This window comes from Buteo buteo, chromosome 7 (genome assembly GCF_964188355.1).
Source record: "Buteo buteo chromosome 7, bButBut1.hap1.1, whole genome shotgun sequence".
In the NCBI taxonomy this organism is placed as follows: Eukaryota; Metazoa; Chordata; class Aves; order Accipitriformes; family Accipitridae; genus Buteo; species Buteo buteo.
In genome coordinates, this window is record NC_134177.1 from 41364575 (window position 1) to 41385375 (window position 20801).

A 20801-nucleotide genomic window follows, 5' to 3' on the forward strand; every position below is an offset into this window, starting at 1 on the left:
CGGCAGCGTTCCCGTCGGTAAAAAATTTATTGAGTTACTGGAGAGGGTACAACCACCCGAGACGTCGCGCAGGGGGAACGGGGGGAGCTACGCGGGCGTGAGTGGGGGGCGAGGAGCGTGGGGGGGGGAGAGGGACAGACAGACGCTGTTGAATATCAACAGTACTAAGAGTGGGGAGGGAGGAGAGGGCAGGACTAGGCGTAGAGGTCCTCCCGGTCGGCGGAGTAAACCTCTCCCTCCTGGAGCAGGGCGAAGTTGAGGAAGTGAGAAGGGCGATGGACCTCGTGGTAAAACTCCTTGGGGTTGGCGAGCTGCAGCTCGTACTTCATGTTGGGGTCGTGGCGAACACCTGGAAGAGAGAGTCCGTCACCCACCTGAAAGCCCCTTCTGCCTCCACCATTGATCAGGAGCTTAGGGAAGCCCTCTACCCTCACAAGGCCATTTTTAAGCAAACCATGCAGAGGAAGAGACAAAATCATCACCCTTTGGGTTCCTCCCCCTAGAGATTTACAGAGCAATGCCCCCATAGCTGTCTTCTGCTAGTCAAGTGGTTTGTCTGCCACTCTCCTCCTTTCCTGACCCCTTCTGCAGCTGGCTGTGGTTCATCATGCCAGGACCTCCTGTTACTGCCCTAGACAAGACGTCTCTTTATCCCCTCTATCAGAGTTTGCTCTCTTGCCACTGAAAAATCATTGAGAACTGACATCTCAGTGCTGGTACCAAGGAACGGTCAGACCACAATGCTGGTATCCCTCCCAGCCGCTCCAAGGAAGGTCAAGCTTCGGAACGGGTAAGGAACGCTTCCCTAAGGAGCTATTTCCTTCTCCTCCCCAGGCTAATCGCATTGCCTCCCTTCCTGTCCCTTTCCCAGGACAGCTCACCCATGAAGTTGTAGTTCCAGGACCCTTGCGCTGGGACCATGAAGAAGCCGAGGAAGCGATCCGACAGCAGCATCTGCACCCTCTCGTAATGGGATGGCAGGTAGCCCTTGGGGTTGTTCCCTTTGTCCGTGTTCTGCCTGCCCCACTCGTAGCCGCTGGGGGTCAGTTTGTAGGCTGTCAGCGTGCAGGAGCCTGGTGTAAAACTGAAGGAAAGGAGAGATGGAGCGAGTCAGACTGATCTGGGGCAGAGGAGGGAAACCAGGTATGAGCAAAGACTCCCTTTCTGCCAAATTTTTAGTCTGAGACTTCAACGTGTTCCCAAGCACTGCACCCACAGGCCCCCTCAGCAGAAGGGGCACACAGAAGCCTCCCTGGAGGTGTTCCCTCACCTGCAGGTGATGATGATAGTCTTCTCCCCATCCCAGGAGGGGTTGTCAGCCATGACCTTAGCATGGGTGGTGACATCCTGCGGTGAGAGCTGAGGGGACTCATTTGGTTGGGTGTGAATCCACCCCAGAGGTTCCATTTCCTGACAAAAAGAGAGTGTTTTAGAGAGAAGTGACAGACTTTTAAAACAAGACCCCTTCAAGCATGGCAGAAAGCACACAGGGACCAAAGGCTTCCCTTTCACCTGATCCCAGATCAGGCTGGTTTCAGGCCGAGCCCTTTAAGTTCCACCTCTACAACAGACCAAGGGCAGCTGCCCCACCATCTCAGGTCCCCGTTACTGGAGATGATGATCTTCTACCCACACCCGGAGGAGAAGCTCAACTCACCTTGAGATATTCATGCTGCGGCAGCTGCCCTGGGAGATGCACAGTCTGGTGAGTTCCCCACTGGGGCACCATCACAATGCACCGGATCTCCTTCACTTGGGGGTTATCGGGAGGGCTCACTCCATACAGGTAACCCGCAATCTAGGAACACAAACACCTGCCTCAGAAGCCCAGAAGAGACCTCCCTGTAACTGTGTGAGCGTGAGTGGATTCTGCCCTTAGTCCCTGAGGACAGCATCTCTTGACCGGCAGGTTCTCACTAGAGGAGAACATCGTAGTTTTGTTCAGTGCTGTTCCCCCTGCAACTCTGGGCCACAGGGAGCCACCAGCACCTGGCTAGAACTTGTGTGCTCAGCCATATTGCCAGCGTCTGTCTCAAGCACAGAGGGATTCACACGGACAGCAGCACGTTCCCAGCCCTTTGCCGCTAGTTCCTGCCTGCCCAGGACTGGTGTGTGCCCCAGCAGCATGGAGCACAACTGTAACAGACTCGTTACACGCTCACCTGGGCCCGCAGATCTGATATGCAGATGAACTTCTTCAACACGTTCTTGGGAAGAATGTACGTATAGCCCGTTTCCTTTATATCGTCTGATGAAACATAAATGTGGTTCGTTCGCAGGTGGAGGTTGGCAGCAGAAATCGCTCTGTGAAGAGGAGACGATTATTAGAGGGTGCACAGATCCCTTTCTGAGCACTCTGACCTCTTCCACCGCACAACAGCCCTGCCTGCTTTCCTACCTGACTCGCCACTCAGTCTTGGAGGAGAAGGTCTGGGTTTCGTAGTTGCTGGTCGTAGAGGTGATGATTTCATCCCCGTGTTTGTTAACCGTGCGGGTCTGCGTGGCTGTCAGTTGTGACTGCTCCTTGGTTTGCTTCTCAATTTCTGCAATCTGCTGTCTCTGCTGAGAGGGGGCAGAGATCTCCATGCCCAGGATAATGTCTCGGATCTCTGACTGTGTCAGGGATGCAACGTTCACACTGAAAGAGAAAATCCACCCAAGTCAGGCATTTCAAAATACGTTCTGGATCCCTCTCACCAAGGTACAAGCTCAGAACATCCCCTCAGGGCGCTATGAAAAATGAAACCACAACTTTTCAGACAAAAGGAGGGATCAAATCACATGATGCGCAGATCAGAAAAGTTTTGGTGCAGATGTTTTTATCTGCCTTACTAGAAAGCAATTAATAATAACAGCCAGTTTCCCTACAAAGCTGACAATTCATTGCCAAAGGCCCTTGAAAGTCTTCTGCTCTCCACAAGGAACACTCTGGCCACAGAGTCTTCAGAGCAAGAAGGAAAGGCTGACAGGATTATTGCAGCTGGACAGTGGCTTACTTGTTCTTCTTGCCATAGTCAGCAAGGATGAGATCCTTCAGCTGCACCTCCACCTTGATCCACTCCTCATCTGTCAGGGTTGGCCAGATGTGGTGAGGCTCTGTTATGGTTGTCTTGTCTGGTTTCAGAATAACTTTGGCTCGATCGTTATTCACATGTAGTGCCCGGAGAATCAGAATCAGACGAGAGAATGCCTTGGAGAAGAAAAAAAGATGCAGTTAGTCAGAAGGAAGGAAACCAAACATACAAGGCCCTAGTACAGCACTCCTCTGTTTGGGCACACCGACACTGCATGGGAAGCGCAAGTGGAATCTATTTGAAAGAAAATCCAGGCAGACTCAGAGTCAAGTGCTCCCAAGCAACAAATGGGGAGGGATTTCTGAAGCCTTGGCTCCTGCCTCATTTATCAGTGGCAAAGCAAAATGCAGACTAGGCATGCTGTGCTTACCGTGTAGGAAGAGATGGTTTTCAGCCAGTCATCATAGAGATTAAAGAGAACCATCTGGGGTTCAGTAGCCTTCAGGATGAGATCACCAAACTTTTCCACTTTCAGACAGGCCTGGAAGGGCAGCTGCAGCTCTGAGCCTTTGATCACAATATTGGGGAAATCCAGCAAGTGCACCTGTAGTTTATAGAGAAGAGGAATTAGCTCACAACTACTGCACAATGTTGGCCCAGATGAAGTCCTTCACAGGAACACAAGACTGTTCTGCAATCTCCCAAAGATTTTACAACATCCCCACAGAGCAGTATCTGCATTGTTACCTCAAGTGGGTCCAACATGCCCTTCCGAGTCACTATGATCTGCTTAGGCTGCTCCTCCACAGGAAGTGATCGAATCAAGGCAGCCACTTCTTCAGCAGTCTTCCACTTGGCCAGCTACAGAAAGACAGCAGGGTTAGAGAAATATCTCCCTGCTAACAGCAGTCTCCATGGATTTGGGAATTGCAGAGACTCAAATCAAATTCTAAAAATACAGCTGGAATTTATGGCTTGTTCCAGATCAGTGACAAGGCTCAGCATTTCCTTCTTACTGACCACAGAGGGCAGTTCCCATTCCTGGAGTTCAGTTACTCCTGACTGGCTCAGAAAAAATAACTGGCTACACCGCCTCCCTGGCTTTGCCACCTGAGAGTCTTCCCACTGTACTGGATGTACGGCCAAGTGCAACATGATTTGCTGTAACAGTAAGCACAGCACTGTTTCTCAAGCCCTGCTTGAAGATGTAAGCTCTTTACACATCAGAGCCACAAAAATGTTGCAACATCAATACCTGCATTCTTTTACTTTTACATCCCATGCTAATGCTTGCCTGAGCATAGGTTACACACTGGAAACTGGAGCTCCAAACTTGTTAAGAGGGAGAAAGATGAAGACCCTCATGGTATCTTCTGCTCAAGTCAGTGTCCCAAGCAGTCGGAGCCCATGCCCAGCTCACAGCCCAAAGCACAGCAGGCAGCCAGGCCCTACCTGTCCTAGACGCTTCTGTCCCGCCCACACAGACGTATGGATGATCTTCAGGAATAGCTGTCCAGTTCTGGGATTGAAGATGAAAATGGCTCCATTGATGGGTTTTGTGGTCAAATTCCCTTCAAAAGTCTGAGAAAACAAACAGAAGTGAAGAGTGCAGGGAGATGAATGTAGCCTATCCACACACTTGGGCAACAGCCGACTCGCTGTGTGCTTTGAGCAGGAACTGTACTAGAACTGTCAGAGCTGCTCTGTGCACACTGCAAAAATTTGGATCCATGTCGATTCCTAGTTTTCCATCATGCATGCCTCCACAACCACCCTGAGCACAGGACATTTACAGTCCCTGTCCTTTCCCCCAGCAGATACACCTCTGGCCTCACCTTGTGAATGGTCACTCTGTACACATTCGTGTCATCCACAAACCAGATGATCTGGTTGGAGAAGAGTTCTCCATAGTTCTGGGAGGAAAGGTATGGTTCTGTGGGCTCAGATGAGTACAGCTGCAACCCCTTGCGGATTCGTTCCCTCAACACATACAGTGCAGGATTTGCTTTCATAATTTTGGCCATAGCCTGCTGGATCAGAGGTTTGCTCCCAGGGAACCAGTTCCCATAAGCACTGAAGAAGACAAAAACCAGAAGACGTAGTTGTTGCCATCAGCTCCGAGATGAAAAGACAACAGCCATGCACAAGTCTTTCCATGCAGCAGCCCGGCACCTTTCTGCTTGCTGAATACTACTGTATGACTTCTCTTGCAACATTCCTGGGAGCTGTTCACCTATGGCTTTTCCCTACACCTCCTCACAGTGGGAAGCCACAGCACACACACACTGCACTCCCAGAAAAGCTGCATCTTCTCTAAAAAGCACACTGGAGCAGAGGTCTGCTTTCTGGGATTTCCCCCCAAGTTTTCCAGTGAAGAACAGCTGTCCTCACTTGCAGGGGGCCTTTAAACAAAGCCTGTCCTTTAGCTCCAAGATGACTCTGACAGAAATCTCTTAAGAAAACAAATTACTAGTGAGCTGGGAGAACTGAACCATTATTATTGAATGAGCACATACTGGGCAACCTGAAAGAACTGCCTAGATACCTTATCCCATTCACTGCATACTGCTGGCTTCTGCCTTCTCCCCTCATCCTCCTGCCTAGAATACAACCCAGTTTGGAGATGCACTAGGACACAGCCATGAACTAAAATTACAGTTAAAATACAGAAGGTGCAGATCTCACCTGTGCAAGTTATAGGCCAGATCAATGGCAATGAGCACACCAGTAGGAGACGGATATATACTCATGTTGTCTGTAGTGTAGTCCAGGAACTTGGCTCTTGCATAGCGCTCGATATCATGGGAATCGTAATCTCCCCAGCGCAGCTGGATATCTATCCAGTACTTCTGTGTGGTGGTGCTGTCCATCACATCTCTGAGGAGAAAGCAAGCCAGAACAATTTAATCTTGCACAAAACTCTCCTGCAGTTGCTGCATGGCTTTGACAGAGAGTAACTGCCACCAAGCATGAACACTCAAGCCAGCTACTGTCTGCATACCATCCTGAAAAGGGACTCTACTGCTCTCTTCATACAGCAGCCGAATGCAAAAGCTGTTAAGAGAAGCCCTCAGTCAATGCGGTTCAGATACAGGTTTAAATAAAGCAGCACAGTTACTCCTCTACTGTATAGTCATGAGGAGTCATCTCCCCTGCAGAATGTCCCGTGAGGATTCACTTGAACTAAACATAGCACAGGTGCAGAGAGTGTCCAATTCACTCCAGATTCTGGCCCTAAGGCAGCACAGATTTGTGGGGTTTCCTAAAGAACCCTTCCGAGCTCCTGAGCTCTGGCTCAGGGGAAGAATCGACTGGAGGAGAGAACAGGAACAAAGATAGTCTTCATGTTTCGCAGAAGGCAGTGCTAGGAGTTGCAGCAACCATCCACCCAAACTAGTTATGCACTTTGCCAGGCACGATTGCGTCCTCCTGTGTCCCCAGAGAAAACCAACCCTAGGTGCCCAAGAGATAGGGGCTTTGGCTCAGGATGACAGGATCAGCAGTTCTGCTCTGCAGCAAGATCAAGGAGAGGGAAAAGGGAAACACTCACTTGGAATCTGCAAGCAGTGATGGACGTGACACATTCCACTTATAAGAAGCAAAGAGAAGGATATCTGCACATGAGGAATTCATCTTGTATGACTTCCTGGGATGGATGGTCTCCTTCTGCACTGTCTCAATCTCCAGAGCATCCAGCTCTTGATCAAACACCTGGGAAAAGGCAAAGATGAGTTGTGTTCAAGCAACCTAGCTAAAGAATCTATCCTCAACAGAGAGCTAAAAGAGGCACCCAGGAAAATCCCATTTTCTCCCCTTCTCTGTCAAATTGCTGAAGACAGGCTAGCCCTGCTAAAATCCCTAGGACAGTCTCTGTTGGTACATAAGAAGCATACATGCGTTGCACAGAAACAAAGCAAGTTAACATACTGCTCACCTGACACAAATCCATTACAATGCTCTCATGGATCTTTTGCCACAAGTGAGCTCGGAAAATCTGAATGAGAGAAATCTTCAGCGTGGGGATCTTGCCATGCATAAAGATGCCTGTCAAATCCAGCTGCACCTGAAACCCAACATATACCTGCAAAGGAAAAACAGCTGTGAGAACATGCAACAGCACAACTGATGAAGTTCAGAAAACAGAACAGCTACTGTTAAGAAGGTTTAGTTCATCTGTAAGAGATATTCTGAAGAATTAGTTAGGTTGATTAACTGCTCTCATTTCAGTGGAAGTTCCTACAGGTACAAACTCCAGGTACTTACATTGGCTCTGTTGATGGTAGGAGACCACCACAGGGTGAATCTTCTGTTTGGAATTTGGTTCAAACCCGATCTCTGGGCATTTGTCAGCTTCTTCCACTTCATGGACTCCTCAAAGCCACTGGCCTTCTCCCTAGAAAGGGCAGACAATCAGTTGCATAATATGTCCCTCATCTCCACTGACTGCCATGTGCCACATATAACAGAGGTAGGGAACACATGCACTGGGAGCTGGGAAGATTGTTTCATGCAAAGAAATTTCCATGGATTTGCATGCTGAAGCTCGAAGCTCAGCTATAGCCCAATCTCAGGTGCCCTCACAACTGAACTATGCAGCATGCTCAAGTGATGACTGAAAAAAAGAAAAGTCTCAACAGAATCAGTACGGCTTGAGCCAAGGACTCCTCCTGGTGCACCACTGAGCTCCAGTTTGCAAGACAAGGCCACATCAAAGTTTCTCTTACCAGAAGAGACCCTCCCATGTGGGGAAGTAAGTACCCTTGAAGAGAGTGTGCTCCAGGATTCCTTCCACTCCACCAAGTGCCTGGATCATATCTGTGCGGTAGTTGTTCAGGTTCCAGAGTTTGCCATCGTGGCGCTGATGTGTCCACCAGAACGGGTTCTGTTTCAGGACCTGGAGACAACAGCACACTAGTGAGCAGCTTTGTATTCGGATCATCTAACCTGGATGCACTAACTGTAAGAACCAAGATGATGATGATGATGATGATGATGATGTCAGTGAATAAGTAAAAAGCCTCATGGTCTCAGTCCTGGAGGACACAGCTCATCTACAACATGAGTTCAGGCAGTACTACTATGCAATTCAGACTAGGTAGAATTTAAGATGATGTTTTTATCTTTCAGGGACTGGCCCTCTATAGAGCTACCATTAGAGGCTTTAAATAGTAAATTTTTCCACTGTTATTAACACTTAACATTTTGGAATGTTTGTTTTGAGACCCTTTCTCCCTTTCCAGAAGTGTTTTCTTAATACTCAGTTGCGATAAACGTGATGTTCCCCAAGACACTGCAACCTATTGAAATGTTTCAAAAGTGGTTAGCTACAGATTTTGGAGCATATAGTTCTCAACAGCCTCTACCAGTCCCAACACGTGGCTCTAAGTCCTTCCTGCAGCAGACAGACAAGGAAGTGCACCTGCAATAATGCAAGGTGAAGGGACATTGTATGGAACAGGTAACTGAACCTCACACTCAGCCAGAGAAATTTCCAGTCAATACCTGATACTGTTTGAAGTCAGTCCTAACTCTCCATCCTTTATCATAAGCTAGGGTATGCCGGTCCTTCTGGAAAAGGGTGTTAATACGAGGAATTCCCCTGTCCCATGAGTCCTCCAGATCCTCTAGTGTCAGACGCCTGAAGAAAAAAATTCCCACACTTTGTTAGCTCTCAGTTTTACAGCAATGCATTAATGAGTATTTCAGGTGATGAGATCAGAGAAATAATACAGACCTCAGGGCTCTGGCAGGAGACATTCTAAAATGGCAAGCACTCAGAGGCTCAGCAAAGTGTCTATAGACATCACTATGAACACACTGACATCAAACAGCCAAAAGAAAAATCCTGCCCTTGTAAGTGCGCAGAACTAACTGCAAATGGGTCTGATGTCAGCTTTTCCTGGCACCACTTGCCATACCATTTCCCTTAAACTGTGTCACGGGTGCACTTGCTGCTTGCAGAGTCCGTACCTCCTCCAGAGGTAAAACAGCAGCTTTGCAGGCAGCCTGGAGCATGTATCATGGGGCAAGCAAGGTCTCCAGAACTCTGAGACAGTGCAAGACTCTACACCGCTGCCTGTCCTTACACACACACAGATCTGATTGCATGCAGAAACACACCTGTTCTGGGCTATGGCCTCTTGTCGCTTAAGGGCATACTCTGCCCATACCCTCTGAGAGTCAATGAATTCACTTTCCCATGGCTGGATGTAACGATACAAATTTGGGATAAGCTGGTCCTCCTCGTGACTCATTCCTGAGCGGAAGTGAGTGATGCCAACATCTGTCTGCTTGGACCACCTGGAACAAAGAGGCACAAGAGTGAATTAGGAGCAATAGGACTTCACAGGCCACACTGCCATTGCCTACTGTAAAGGCAACATCTCTCTATAACATGGCACGGTTTAGCATTCTGAGATATTTTTACGGGAAAGAACATCTAACAACACTCAACCCATGCAGGCGTTAGAGCAGCACAACTCACCTCAGGTCAGACTGCGGGATGAGAACGTGGCCCATGGAGAGCATGCCCAGCCCACCCAGCTCTTTAGGGGTGTAAAACACCACCGGCGGAAAACGGCTTGGCATTTTGGAATTCAGACCAATTTTGATTCGAGTCTGGATTTTATTCTCACATTTCACCAGCAAATCAAGCAGCTCCTGAGTATTTACAACAGCTTCCCGGAAATATGTCATCAAGCCAATCAGAGCTGTATTCCACTTGTTGACAATCTAGAAAGGAAAGCAGAGGATCAGTTCTCAGTCCATTCTCCAAGCATTTCCAGAAAGCTCTATCGTACATCTTCCTCCCACCTTACCTTAGTGAAAGTTGTGGAGCCAGATGCCATGAGGATCTGCCTCACTCTGTTGTGGAATCTCTGCATAGACTCATCATCCACACGCAGGAAGCACTGAGCTGTGCGCTCCTTGGTGACCTACAAGAGCACAGGGACATCAGTTCCCTCCTGGGAGCCTTCTCTCCAATACAGACAGTAAGGTGAGCGCTTGCCAGCAGGCAATTACGAAACATGAGGAGAGAAGGGGCTGAACAGCACTTCTACAGTTTCAGGTCCCTGCTCATCCCCAGCCAAGGATTTCCCATCCCTCTCAGGAAGCAAAGTTCATACCCAGTTCATTTTAACTCCATCTGCCAGTGGCCCCAGTTACACAGCTGGCAAACTCATGCTCTTAGGCACCCCCGTGCCAGCAGGTATAAAACCTGCTCTCATGCCAGGTACGGGCCAAGCAGGGACTGCTCTCCCACCCTGTCAAACCCTCACCCTACCTCATTCTGCAAGTTCCAGACACCATCCTTGTGGGTGAACTCCTCATAGCTGGTGCGGCACTTGGGCAAGATGCGGCACTCAAACCCGCACATGTTAAACAGCAAATTGGGGTTATCCTTGCTGTAAACGGATACGAAGCTATTCTCCCACTGCACTGTGGTGACTGATCGAGGCAAACGGTTCTTGATATCCCAGAACACAGCACGACCACTGAAAAACAAGATATGCACAGTGACAGGCTGTCTGGTACTGAAACAAAATGGAAACTAGGTAAGCTCTCAGTGCTTTCCTAGCACTATAGTCTCTTATACCAATCACTCACTGTCGGATTTACAGCACAGACCCCTCACCTCTTCTGACTTTTCTTCCTGAGCACCTGCCTATCAGTCTCCAACAGTTATTTATTACAATTAATTCCCCCCCCGCCCCCCCTTGTTTTTTTCCAGGTTGCAGCACTTACAGGTTCACATCATGTTTCATGAGGCGCATCCGAGCATCCCGGGGCCAACACTTCTTGTTGTTGTAGCCTACAATGTTCTCGTTGTTGGGATCTGGATGCTCTGTCAGGTACCGCTGAATCAAGTCTCTTGCCTCATCTGCTGTAAACCTGAAAACACAGAGAAGAGGATGTGGAGTTACATGACCAACTTCTCAGAACACCAGTCCACCCAGACAGATAAGGACTTGCTTATGGATAGCTGTTTGCCACAGCACGTTTGAAGGTAACTAACCAATTTCTGTATCCTCCCACTGAAGGGGGCTTCAGTTTCATTAGCATAGAGCAAACCAGACTGTTTGGGTTATCTTTTCACGAACAGACATAAAATTTTACGTCCACTTGCTGGGAAGCCAGAAAAGGCTTATCTAACCAGTGGAAAATCTGTAACAATTGAACTTTTGGCATTGTTGCTTTTCTACTGGTCCAGAGAAGCTGTAGAAAAGCAAACTGAGAAAGCAAGAGGAGGCATGTGGACAGCCAGTTCTGGGAATGTCTATCAATTCAAATATTCCTGATCTTTCTTAGCAAAGGGAACAAAAGCTTGGAGTAGGAGCAACTAATTCCCACTTTCACAGCATCTGCTGCAAGATGCCAGAACAAAAGTTCACCTGAGGAAAGCAGCGCCCCAGAGGTCTCACCTGAAGAAGATGTGAATACGGTCAATGTATCTGCAGAAGAGGCGAATGGGATGGGCCACCTCAGTGGCAATGTCTTGGAAGCTGAGGAAGTCATTTGGCATCTGGGGAGGCCCAGCCATTTCACTGGCACGGTGCAGACCCAGCACCAGCAGGTCCATCACAAGCCCGTAATACTGGACAATGAAGGAAGCAAACTGCAGCCCACGAATAATCCCATAGGAGTTTGTGTGATTCATGTCCTGAGGAAATGAAGGGGAATTGTGAGAACCTGTCACAATACATCAGAGACCTTTTACCTGAGCAGTTGCTCTTTAGCAGGACCCAGAAAGGTTTTCTTACTCCCTCATCACTTCATTCTCTGCCAAGTCTTGTGTCCCCTCCTCCCCCATGGGTCCAAAACCTCTTAATTTTACAGTCCACGTACGCCCTTTCCTGAATAGCAATCATCACCTTGTAGTTGATCACTACGTTGTTCTTGGCTGTCATGTAGTCAGCAATGTTGTGATCAACAATAAGACGCAACAGCCTGTTGAGCAATGTCAGGTCAATCTTCTCATACATCTTCTCAAATCGAGATTCCAGCATGACATTGCATTCACCTTCACTTGTTTCCCAAACATCTTGCAGATTATTAATGCCTGAGGAGACAAACAAGTTTGTCATGTTATCTGACACATCAGAGCGCAGAAGCACCCTTCTGGGCACAGGAAGTCAACATATTTCCTGTAAAGCCTGACTTTTCAGCCTCTGGTCCTTCCAGTCTATCCAGAAATGGGAGCAGACATATGTAATCAACCACAAATGCTATGGAATTTCTCCTCCTCCAGTGTATACATGTATATCTATTAACCTACAAAATATAGTCTCTGATTGTAATGACTATTGACTGCAAGTTGCAAATATGAAAACTCCCAAGGTGACTTGCACAAAACAAGCTCCCATTAAGAAAACTCATTTTTGCGTAGAATACAAGACCCCGCTAACCTTGGCACCACTTGTACACCAGCAGCGGAGGAGGTTCAGTGTCAGCAGGTTTGATCCATGGAGGGAAGAGTCTTCGCTTATCAGCCTCATACCACAAGTACTGATCCAGATAAGCATCTGTGATTTTCTCCAAGGGCTCAACATCATAAACAGGAACTAAGTGGCTGTAGAGATCCATGAACTCAATACCCACCTAAAAAAAAGAAGAGGAAAAACTGAGGCTTATAGTTGACAGAGAACACAAAGTCTTAGCGCTATTTAGCTCCTGAATGCAGCGTAACTTTTAGTATGGTCTGGCTTTCACCAGGACACTTACCTCCTTGAAGGCTCTCTGAGTTAAAAGGTGTCGTTTGATTCTGGACAGAGCTTCATGAGGATTATCATAAGCCTGTTCAATCAAGCCCAACTCCTCTCTCTGCGACTGATTCAGACGGGATTTCACACTGAAAGCGAGAAAGAACAGCTCAGGCACATAAGCATGAACAAACTAATGGCCACTGCATTAAACTGACAAAAGACACTGTTCGACCAAACTGATCAAGACTAAGATCTGTAACTCTTCACAATCCACATCCCCAAGCTTAGAAGCACGGCATGGGTTTTGCCCCAAGTGGCGGAGTCCATGAAGAACCCCAGTGTCCTGGTTTCAGCTGGGATAGAGTTAACTGTCTTCCTAGCAGCTGGTACAGTGCTATGTTTTGAGTTCAGTATGTGAAGAATGTTGATAACACTGATGTTTTCAGTTGTTGCTCAGTAGTGTTTAGACTATAGTCAAGGATTTTTCAGCTTCTCATGCCCAGCCAGGGCACCTGACCCAAACTGGCCAACAGTGTATTCCATACCATGTGACGTCCCATCTAGTTTAGGAACTGGGAAGGGGGGGCAGGGATTCGCTGCTCGGGGACTGGCTGGGTGTTGGTCGGCGGGTGGTGAGCAATTGCCCTGCACATCATTTATACATTTCAATTCTTTTATTACTACTGTTGTCATTTTATTAGTGTTATCATTATCATTATTAGTTTCTTCTTTTCTGTTCTATTAAACCGTTCTTATCTCAACCCAGGAGTTTTACTTCTTTTCCTGATTTTCTCCCCCATCCCACTGGATGGGGGGGGAGTGAGTGAGCGGCTGCGTGGTGTTTAGTTGCTGGCTGGGGTTAAACCACGACACCCAGCCAACCTTGGCAGTGCCACAACCTACAGCCTTTGAGTCCTTCAGGGTAAAATTTACAACAAACTCAATTCCAGGAATAACAGATAACAAATCAGCTTCAGAAGCCTTTCCCAGTGCAAATGTCTGCCCCTGCAGAACACAACCACTTCCCCACTGCTCACCTGTAAGCTTCCTTCAGCCTCTCCAGAGCTAATATGAGCAACTTGGTATCATGCTTGTAGGACAGCGGGGGGAAGGGAATGGGTGAGAACCTCCTGCTTTCCAGCCAGTGCACTGTGGTTGTGTACACAGCAACAGCCTCCTCCGCAGTGATGTAAGGCCCATCCTGCAGAACCACACCACCAGCGTTAGTCAGTGAAAGGTTCCCTATGAAAACAGCACCAACTTGGGCAACCTCAGGCAGGGCAGAAGTACCTTCAAGTAATTATGCTGCCGCTCCTGCTCAGCTTTTAAGTAGAGTCTGGTTAGCCGGCCCAGATTCTTCTTACAGACGGTTTTGTCTACAGTGGCACCCCGACGGATTCGCTCCCTGTTGTAGTGAGCTGTATTTGTCCACCAGTCAGCTTTTGCCTTCACATACCTCAAGATCATGTTCTCAATAGGAGTTGGCAGTCCTGGCACCTGGGGAGGGACAGTAGCTTGAGGGAAGTAGGAGTGGGAACCTTCACAAGAGCAGTTCCACCTGGGAGATGTTAAAATGAACCAAAAGACCAAGCCAGAGACCTACCTTCCAGGGGATATTGGCCTTCCAGCACCGCCAAGCCTCGCTCAGATGCTGCAGGATGGTTCTGGCTTTATTCTGTTTGATTCCCTCTGGCATCATGTCCAGAATGTCATGCATAACGGCTGCCCTCAGCTCCAGGTCGAAGTGAGACTCCACACGCTGCTTTGTGACAGTCTTTGCTACACCCTTTGAGTGACGGCCTGGAGAAAAAGCAAAGTACTTCAGCAGTTCTGACGTTACTGGGCAGTGCTCCTCTTCTTCCTAATACAGGAGTGCACAGAAGCGCAGGATGTCTGAAGAAATTACACTGCCACAACATCACTGATGAGTTTGGAGCGGACGATTAGGAAGCTATGGACCCCACAGTGCTATGCAGCAGGGAATCCCACTTCCATTTGGAATCTGTTCTGGGGGCACTGGTCTCTGAAGTGCTCTAAACTGGTCAATAGCTCTTGGGATTGACATGGAGCATGGATACAGACCACCACTTGGAACAGAAAACTGGAGTTTGAGCTGGCAAGTAAACAATATTAATCTTTACCACACACTCTTCCCACATCCAAGATTTACAGTGTGCTGACCTTCAAACTGCCTGGCCAGCAGATTCCCCAGCCAGCGTTCCAGCAGCGGCGTGATGCCCCTCATGAAGAACAGCCACACTCTCCAGCCTGGAGCCCAGAAGCCACAGCCAGGACCTTTGCCCACAGGCCCCTGGGAGAACAGAGACATGGTAAGAGCAGGTCACTTCCTGACACTCCAGAATCCCTCCCTTGTTGCTGAGTTTACGTGGGGTCACCATCATGTGGAAAGGTGGAACTTACTGTATTAAACCTGTAGTAGATAAGATGTTTCAGGTCCTTGCACATACGAATCTGCCTCATCAGTTTGTACTTGTATCGGTACATTCCTGTCAGCTGACCCACATGGGCAAAGATGTACTGCAAGCCATCTGCCAACTGAAACACAGGGAGCACAGTCAGACATAACAATAAACAATACATACATTGCCTCGAGAAGCAGGTTTATTTTACAGCCAGGAGCAGAGTGTAGTAGCCCATACAAAGCTCCTAACACTGACTCGTACAATGATCAATTCTTATCAGCTAGGGTAAAAGCAGAATTTCATGCAATGCTGCATGCTTTCATTGTTCCCCCTCTTCTCCGTAACACTGGAACATTCAGTCATTTTGTGCATCCTATATAAGCCCACCCAGATATTCCGCTCCTCCTCTCAACTTCCCCTCCTCACCTTTAAAAAAGAAAAAAAAAAAAAAAAAAAAAAAAAAGAGCCTACCTGAAATGCATCCACATTTCCAAGTCTGTATTGGACATGGCTGTCTACCACCAACTTAGTCAGCCGCAGAACCTCTCGACACAGATGGAAAGCATTACCAAAACGAGATTTTTTCCTTTCCTGGAAGAGACAAAAATCCAGGATTTATGTAACAATGTTTATATAAGAGTGAAAGGGCTCTGATTTGGTCGGTCTGTACAATAACTGAACAGCTGAGGCACTGTGGTCTGTCTTACCACACTAGCTACTTAACAATCTTCAGGTTTACTCCTGAGTAAAATAGCACATGGACCAATACCTTAGTGGTGAGGGTCTTCACGGGCTTCAAGTTGAAGTTGTAATCCAAGTGAAGGTAGTTCAGGTTCTTTCTGTGAATCAGCAGGTTCAGCATATTGTAGCCCTGGCGACACACCTGCAGGCCTACTTCCACCCAGTCCAGCTTTGTCGACTGGAAAAACTTTGTAGCCTTGAAGGAGCGGAATAGGTACCTGGAGAGAGCAGAGACTGTTATCAGCTGAGTTCCCTACACAGACCAGCAGTTCCCCACTGAACAGACCCCACTTACCTCTTCTTCTGGGCCTTGGGAGGTCTGTGCTTGAGCGCATTCAGAACATAGTATTTCAGTAGTTTCTGATAGGAAACTCGCACTTTCACTGGCTGGCCTGCTGGGCAGTGCTCACGATACCTAGGGATAAACCATATTTCAATTTTTCAGGTAACTCACATGCCTTAGAGAACAACAAGTTTCCAGAAACTCTCCTAAAATCTCTAGAAACTCATCACCACAGAAGGTCTGTCTTTATTTCATTTTCATTGTAACAAGATAAGAAAGTCACAAATGCTGGAACACCCCATCTCCCAGGAAAGAACTCACCAGTTCTTGACCAGTGGGATATCAAGAGCTCTGCGAGTCCTCCCAGACCTCAAGTTGAAGGGCCGCGGGGCCCACAGCAGGGCAATGCCGTTGGCTGTGTTATCTGTGTAGAGGGGGGTATCCTTCAGGAAAGGTTCCACAAACTCTGGCAACTCAAACTCTTCATCATCATCAGGCAACGGTTCCTGACTCTGAAACGCAGAAACACCACACACCATCTGTTTCCTGGTTGCTTCAGCTCAGTTTTCAGAGTTAACCAAGTAAAAACCATTTCTTTGCTCTCATGATAGAAGTGTCACAGTGTTGAGTATCAGAGAAGCAAAAACCACTCTACAAGGCCCCAGTGGGCCTGAGAACTAACTTTGGCTACCAGACCCTGAGCTAGGTGTTACAGAGGTAACTCAAGGGAGATGTCAGCTCCATGAATACACCGAGGGCAAACAAAAAGATAAATAACCCATCAGAAGACTCTAAAATAACACTTTTAATTACACATTGGGCTTTACCCTACAGAGACCAAAGGAGACTGCTTTGTGCAACTCCAGAACTAGAAAAAGACTACAAATGACAACCGTGGGTTTTTTTGTGAAAGGAAGGGCTATTGATTTCTCCTGAAGTATCTATGTGTGGGTGCCACTATCAGAAGCAAGGTTACGAACAAGATGCTAAAGCCCCATCACCTCCACACGTAGGGTTTATCCCAGGCTCTCTTGGACAGCGACTCACCTTGACAGAATGTCTGTGTGAAATGGGGTTGATCAGTGGATCGAAGTAAAAAGCTGGAAGATCGGGATCTTCTGTTTTAATGAAAACGACGTTTGGAGTATGATACCTACAACACACAGTATGTATTAGAGCATCCTGACAGCTTTCGCCTCCTCTCCCTGCTCTGGAGACTGCTACACTTACCAGGTCAGGTGGACATGGTGTGGCAGGTTATTGTACAGGTACGGAAAAGCGATTTTGTACTCTGTCCTGATCGGCTGCCTGATGATAATTTTGTTGATGTCATTAAATTCATTCCAGTCTTCATCCCTCAAATGAGGCAAAAATAAATTGTTATATGAGCATTCAGGGGGACAGAAGGGCAAATATTTTTGATTGAAGACATGATATGAGTGCTTTTCCTTTAGACTTCTCTTCATACTACGAACCATTCAGTGTCCAAAGCAGCAAGCACATCACAGGCTTAATGCTAAAGAGAGCGAACACCCAGGAATAGCTCACCCAAGACAAGACACCTGGTAACACATCAACCTTCCAGCCCTTTTCCCAGATAACCACTTATCTTTCCTCCTAAACCTAGCACTTACTGAAGATTGATGTCTCTAACAAGAGGCTCGAACTTGGGACCTCCAGGAATAGCCATGTTCAGCGCCTTGGAGGTAAAGAATGCTTTCAGGTCAAACAAATAGAAATAGTTATCATCCACAAGGTCAGTGAGCAGCTGATTAGCCAGCCGGTACAGCGTGGACATCATCGGGAGAGTGAACTGCCAACGCTGGTACGTTGAACCGTTTACATACCTGCAAAAGAACAAAGCACAGACACTCAGTACACAGCCAGAAGACAACTAGGCCTTTACCAAAGGACCAGAAACAACCAAACACCTTTCATCACCCATCATTTGCAGAAAATATCAAGGACAGCCAACACACAGGCCCCCCAGACAGAAAGAAAGGCTGCAGGACTGCTAAAGACCGCTACAGACTACATCTGCCCAGAAAATACCAACTGCTCCAGTTCCTCTCCCCCCATATCCAAGCTGATATACAACATCTGTGCGCTCTTAGCAAGTAGCAATTCAAATTCCAACTAGACAATCCAGGCTGCCATCTTCATGGCACAGTAATAAACATTAGAGTTGTAGTGGTCACTGGGCAGCAGCCCTCCTGGATTGAGAGGCCTTGTTTGCCCTCACTGGATGCTGAAGACAAGAGGGATAGGTTTACAACAATCAGGTTCTCCCTCCCACCCTTGAGGGAAGGTTCTGCTCTCCCCACCAACATCACATGTAGCCCAGCATAACACAACCACAGGTTATATACTGCTACGTATAGGTAATTTATGTGGCACATTTGTTTTTCTGCTCTCCCAGTGAATTGTGCTACCAGAGAGGCACGTACTTCCTATTGTCTTTCAGCGGCTGGTGGTCATAGAACCAGTCCAGCACAGGAGCATCCTCCTCTGGGTCCAGCTCAAGCTGAATCGCTTCCAGGGGCTCCACATCCAGGATGTTATCAGCATAATCCAGGGGAGGTTCTTCATCATCAAACGGGGGGAATCTCATCCTCTTGAAGTGACGCCTATCCCTCTTCTCTCGCCTCATCATAATCCACATCGACCTGGCAGAAACACAGAGACCGTTAAATGTTGGTTTTATTGTGGATGCACGTGTGTTTGCTCACAAGTTCTCACCACGGTGAAGGAAGAAGGCACTTACCCCCACTGAGCAATGTACACTGGCTCTATGACCCAGGGAATCTCATTCACAAAAGAGATGGCGCCTGTGATATGGTACAAGACTGGAACATCTCTGATTTGCTCCCAGGGCATGGGCATGTTCTCCAAGAGCTTCAGAACAGCATGAGGCATGTACTTCAGAGCACTACAATTAGAAATCAAGGAAAATCAGGGTTGGAAGGGATCTCAAGGGAACAGCCATCCATCTGCCACAATCCCAATTAGCTCTACACCTTTCACTCCTGAAAACTGCTCATTTAACCTGTTCATAAAGGCCTCCAGTGACAAATCCACGACATTCCTATTCTATCCTTGTGCTTTATGCATCTCACTACCAAAAAGTTTTCTACTGGTTTGGCTTCTGAGAGACTGTCGCACATTAAGAATATTACAAATGAAAAAAAAATAAAAGTTTCAAATGAGTTTCTGGAGTTTTTATGGGTAATGGTAAGTTAGTGCAATGGATCATGAGCGGTGTGAGATAGCTCTCTGAACCCAAACAGCAAAGAAGCAGTCATGGTGCTTTATAATCATGCAAAAAACATATGCTGACTACTTCATACTCTCCCCCGACTTCTTCTAAGGTAAAGTGTTATCCAGGGTAATGTTTTTCTCAAAAATTCAAAGCAACAACTTCCTTCGCATATCCTCTTCTGCATTGCTATCCTAGTCCAACTGATTATTCCATCCTCCTCAAGCTACTATGCTGCTTTCTATGCACAACTGACACAGAAAGCCTTTTGGAGGAGGGGCCCTCCCTTTAACGATCAACGAGGACCTTTGACAAGGCAGCAGAGAAGGACTCAGCTCGCCACCCCGTGCATCACATAGCGGGTCTGTGTGTGTGTGTGTCCCCTCACCCCAGGTATACGCGCTTGTCGTGACGGAATTTCCTGTTGGTCATGTCGCCGTGGTCGCGGATGATCTTCCGGACGTGCTCGGGGGGCATGTCCTCCTTCTGCGCGTCCACGAAGCCGAATTTTCTCTTCTCCGCATAGCGCTTGGCCTGCAGCTGCTGCCACTTGCGGGCTGCAGGGACAGAGAAGCAGCGGGGTCAGGCCCGGTCCCGCTCGGGAGGATGGGGGTGCAGGAACCAGCCCTACCCACCTTTCTCCTGCAGCTTCTCCTCAGACATGTAGTCGGGCAGCGGCGCCAGCGGGCTGGGCACCGGGGCGCAGCCGCCGCGGTACGGGAAGACGGCGGCCATGGCGACGCACCTGCGGGGGTGGAGAGGGGCTCAGGGCGGGGACGGGGCCACCCCCGGCCTCTCCCCCGCCATCCCCACCGGCATCCCCCGCCCACCCCGGGCCCCCATCGCCCCCCACCCGCCCTCACCGGCTGCCGCGACGCCCCGCGCTTCCCCACCACAATGGCGGCCCAGCGCCGTCGCCACCGCACCTCAGAGTCCCGGATGTGGGCGGGGCGCGCAGCCAGGAAGGCTGCCCAATCAGCTTTCGGGTAGCCTCGGCGACAGCTGGCGCGGCCCATCAGAACGCGGAGAAGGGGCAAGAGGCGGGACCAACGGCGGCAGAGGAGAGGAAGTTGTGCCTGGAGTACACTTCCGGTGTAATGCCCGGCTTTCTCCGGTCCCGCCCTTCACTGCTTTCGATTGGCGGAGAGAGGCAACGGTGACAGCTCGTTGCCGGCTCTGATTGGACAACGCGTGGCGTAGATCAGCCCACGCTACCTGTAGGGGGTGCTGTGGGGCAGGCGGCGCTGCGGGATGGGGGGGGCTGTGTGGGGCCGGGCCCTTCCCCTGTGGGGCCTCGTAGGGTGGGGGGGGGATCCCCCGTGGGGCGGCGGGGGCCTGCAGTGCCCCCTCAGTGGGGACAGTGCCCACCTCGGCCATCCC

General features: G+C 48.7%; 1 protein-coding gene across 2 annotated transcripts; it reads right to left on the reverse strand.

Annotated features, from left to right (window-relative positions):
- Positions 1–107: 107 nt before the first annotated feature.
- Positions 108–20366, reverse strand: PRPF8 (pre-mRNA processing factor 8). 2 transcript variants are annotated; one of them, XM_075032650.1, is made up of 43 exons: positions 20348–20366; positions 20057–20166; positions 19810–19978; positions 18930–19094; positions 18613–18831; positions 17800–18012; positions 17396–17521; positions 17213–17318; positions 16487–16677; positions 16178–16297; positions 15911–16100; positions 15613–15732; positions 15140–15274; positions 14900–15029; positions 14322–14518; positions 14009–14215; positions 13756–13919; positions 12738–12864; positions 12422–12614; positions 11888–12075; positions 11438–11676; positions 10761–10907; positions 10300–10510; positions 9833–9949; positions 9499–9746; positions 9135–9314; positions 8517–8652; positions 7739–7908; positions 7278–7407; positions 6949–7095; positions 6565–6725; positions 5700–5891; positions 4850–5087; positions 4467–4595; positions 3762–3875; positions 3445–3618; positions 2997–3190; positions 2399–2638; positions 2163–2304; positions 1658–1798; positions 1271–1410; positions 882–1084; positions 108–349 (listed from the first exon to the last, which is right to left on the reverse strand). In XM_075032650.1, exons 2-43 carry the CDS (start codon positions 20154–20156, stop codon positions 195–197), a joined length of 7008 nt encoding a protein of 2335 aa, XP_074888751.1. In that variant the 5' UTR covers positions 20157–20166; positions 20348–20366; the 3' UTR covers positions 108–194. The 2 variants fall into 2 exon arrangements, with proteins under 2 accessions (XP_074888751.1, XP_074888748.1); XM_075032647.1 differs by having other exon boundaries at positions 20285–20350.
- Between the last annotated feature and the right edge of the window lie 435 nt (positions 20367–20801).

Bases quoted from the DNA above. Each gene is read 5' to 3' on its own strand.
- PRPF8 (XM_075032650.1), bottom strand. From the start codon at position 20,156: ATGGCCGCCGTCTTCCCGTACCGCGGCGGCTGCGCCCCGGTGCCCAGC. The intron at 17,522-17,799 runs GTAAGTGCTAGG...GCCTCATTTGAG, and splicing joins GTTAGAGACATCAATCTTCA to GGATGAAGACTGGAATGAAT. The intron at 5,088-5,699 runs GTGAGATCTGCA...TGTCTTCTTCAG, and splicing joins CTGGCCTATAACTTGCACAG to TGCTTATGGGAACTGGTTCC.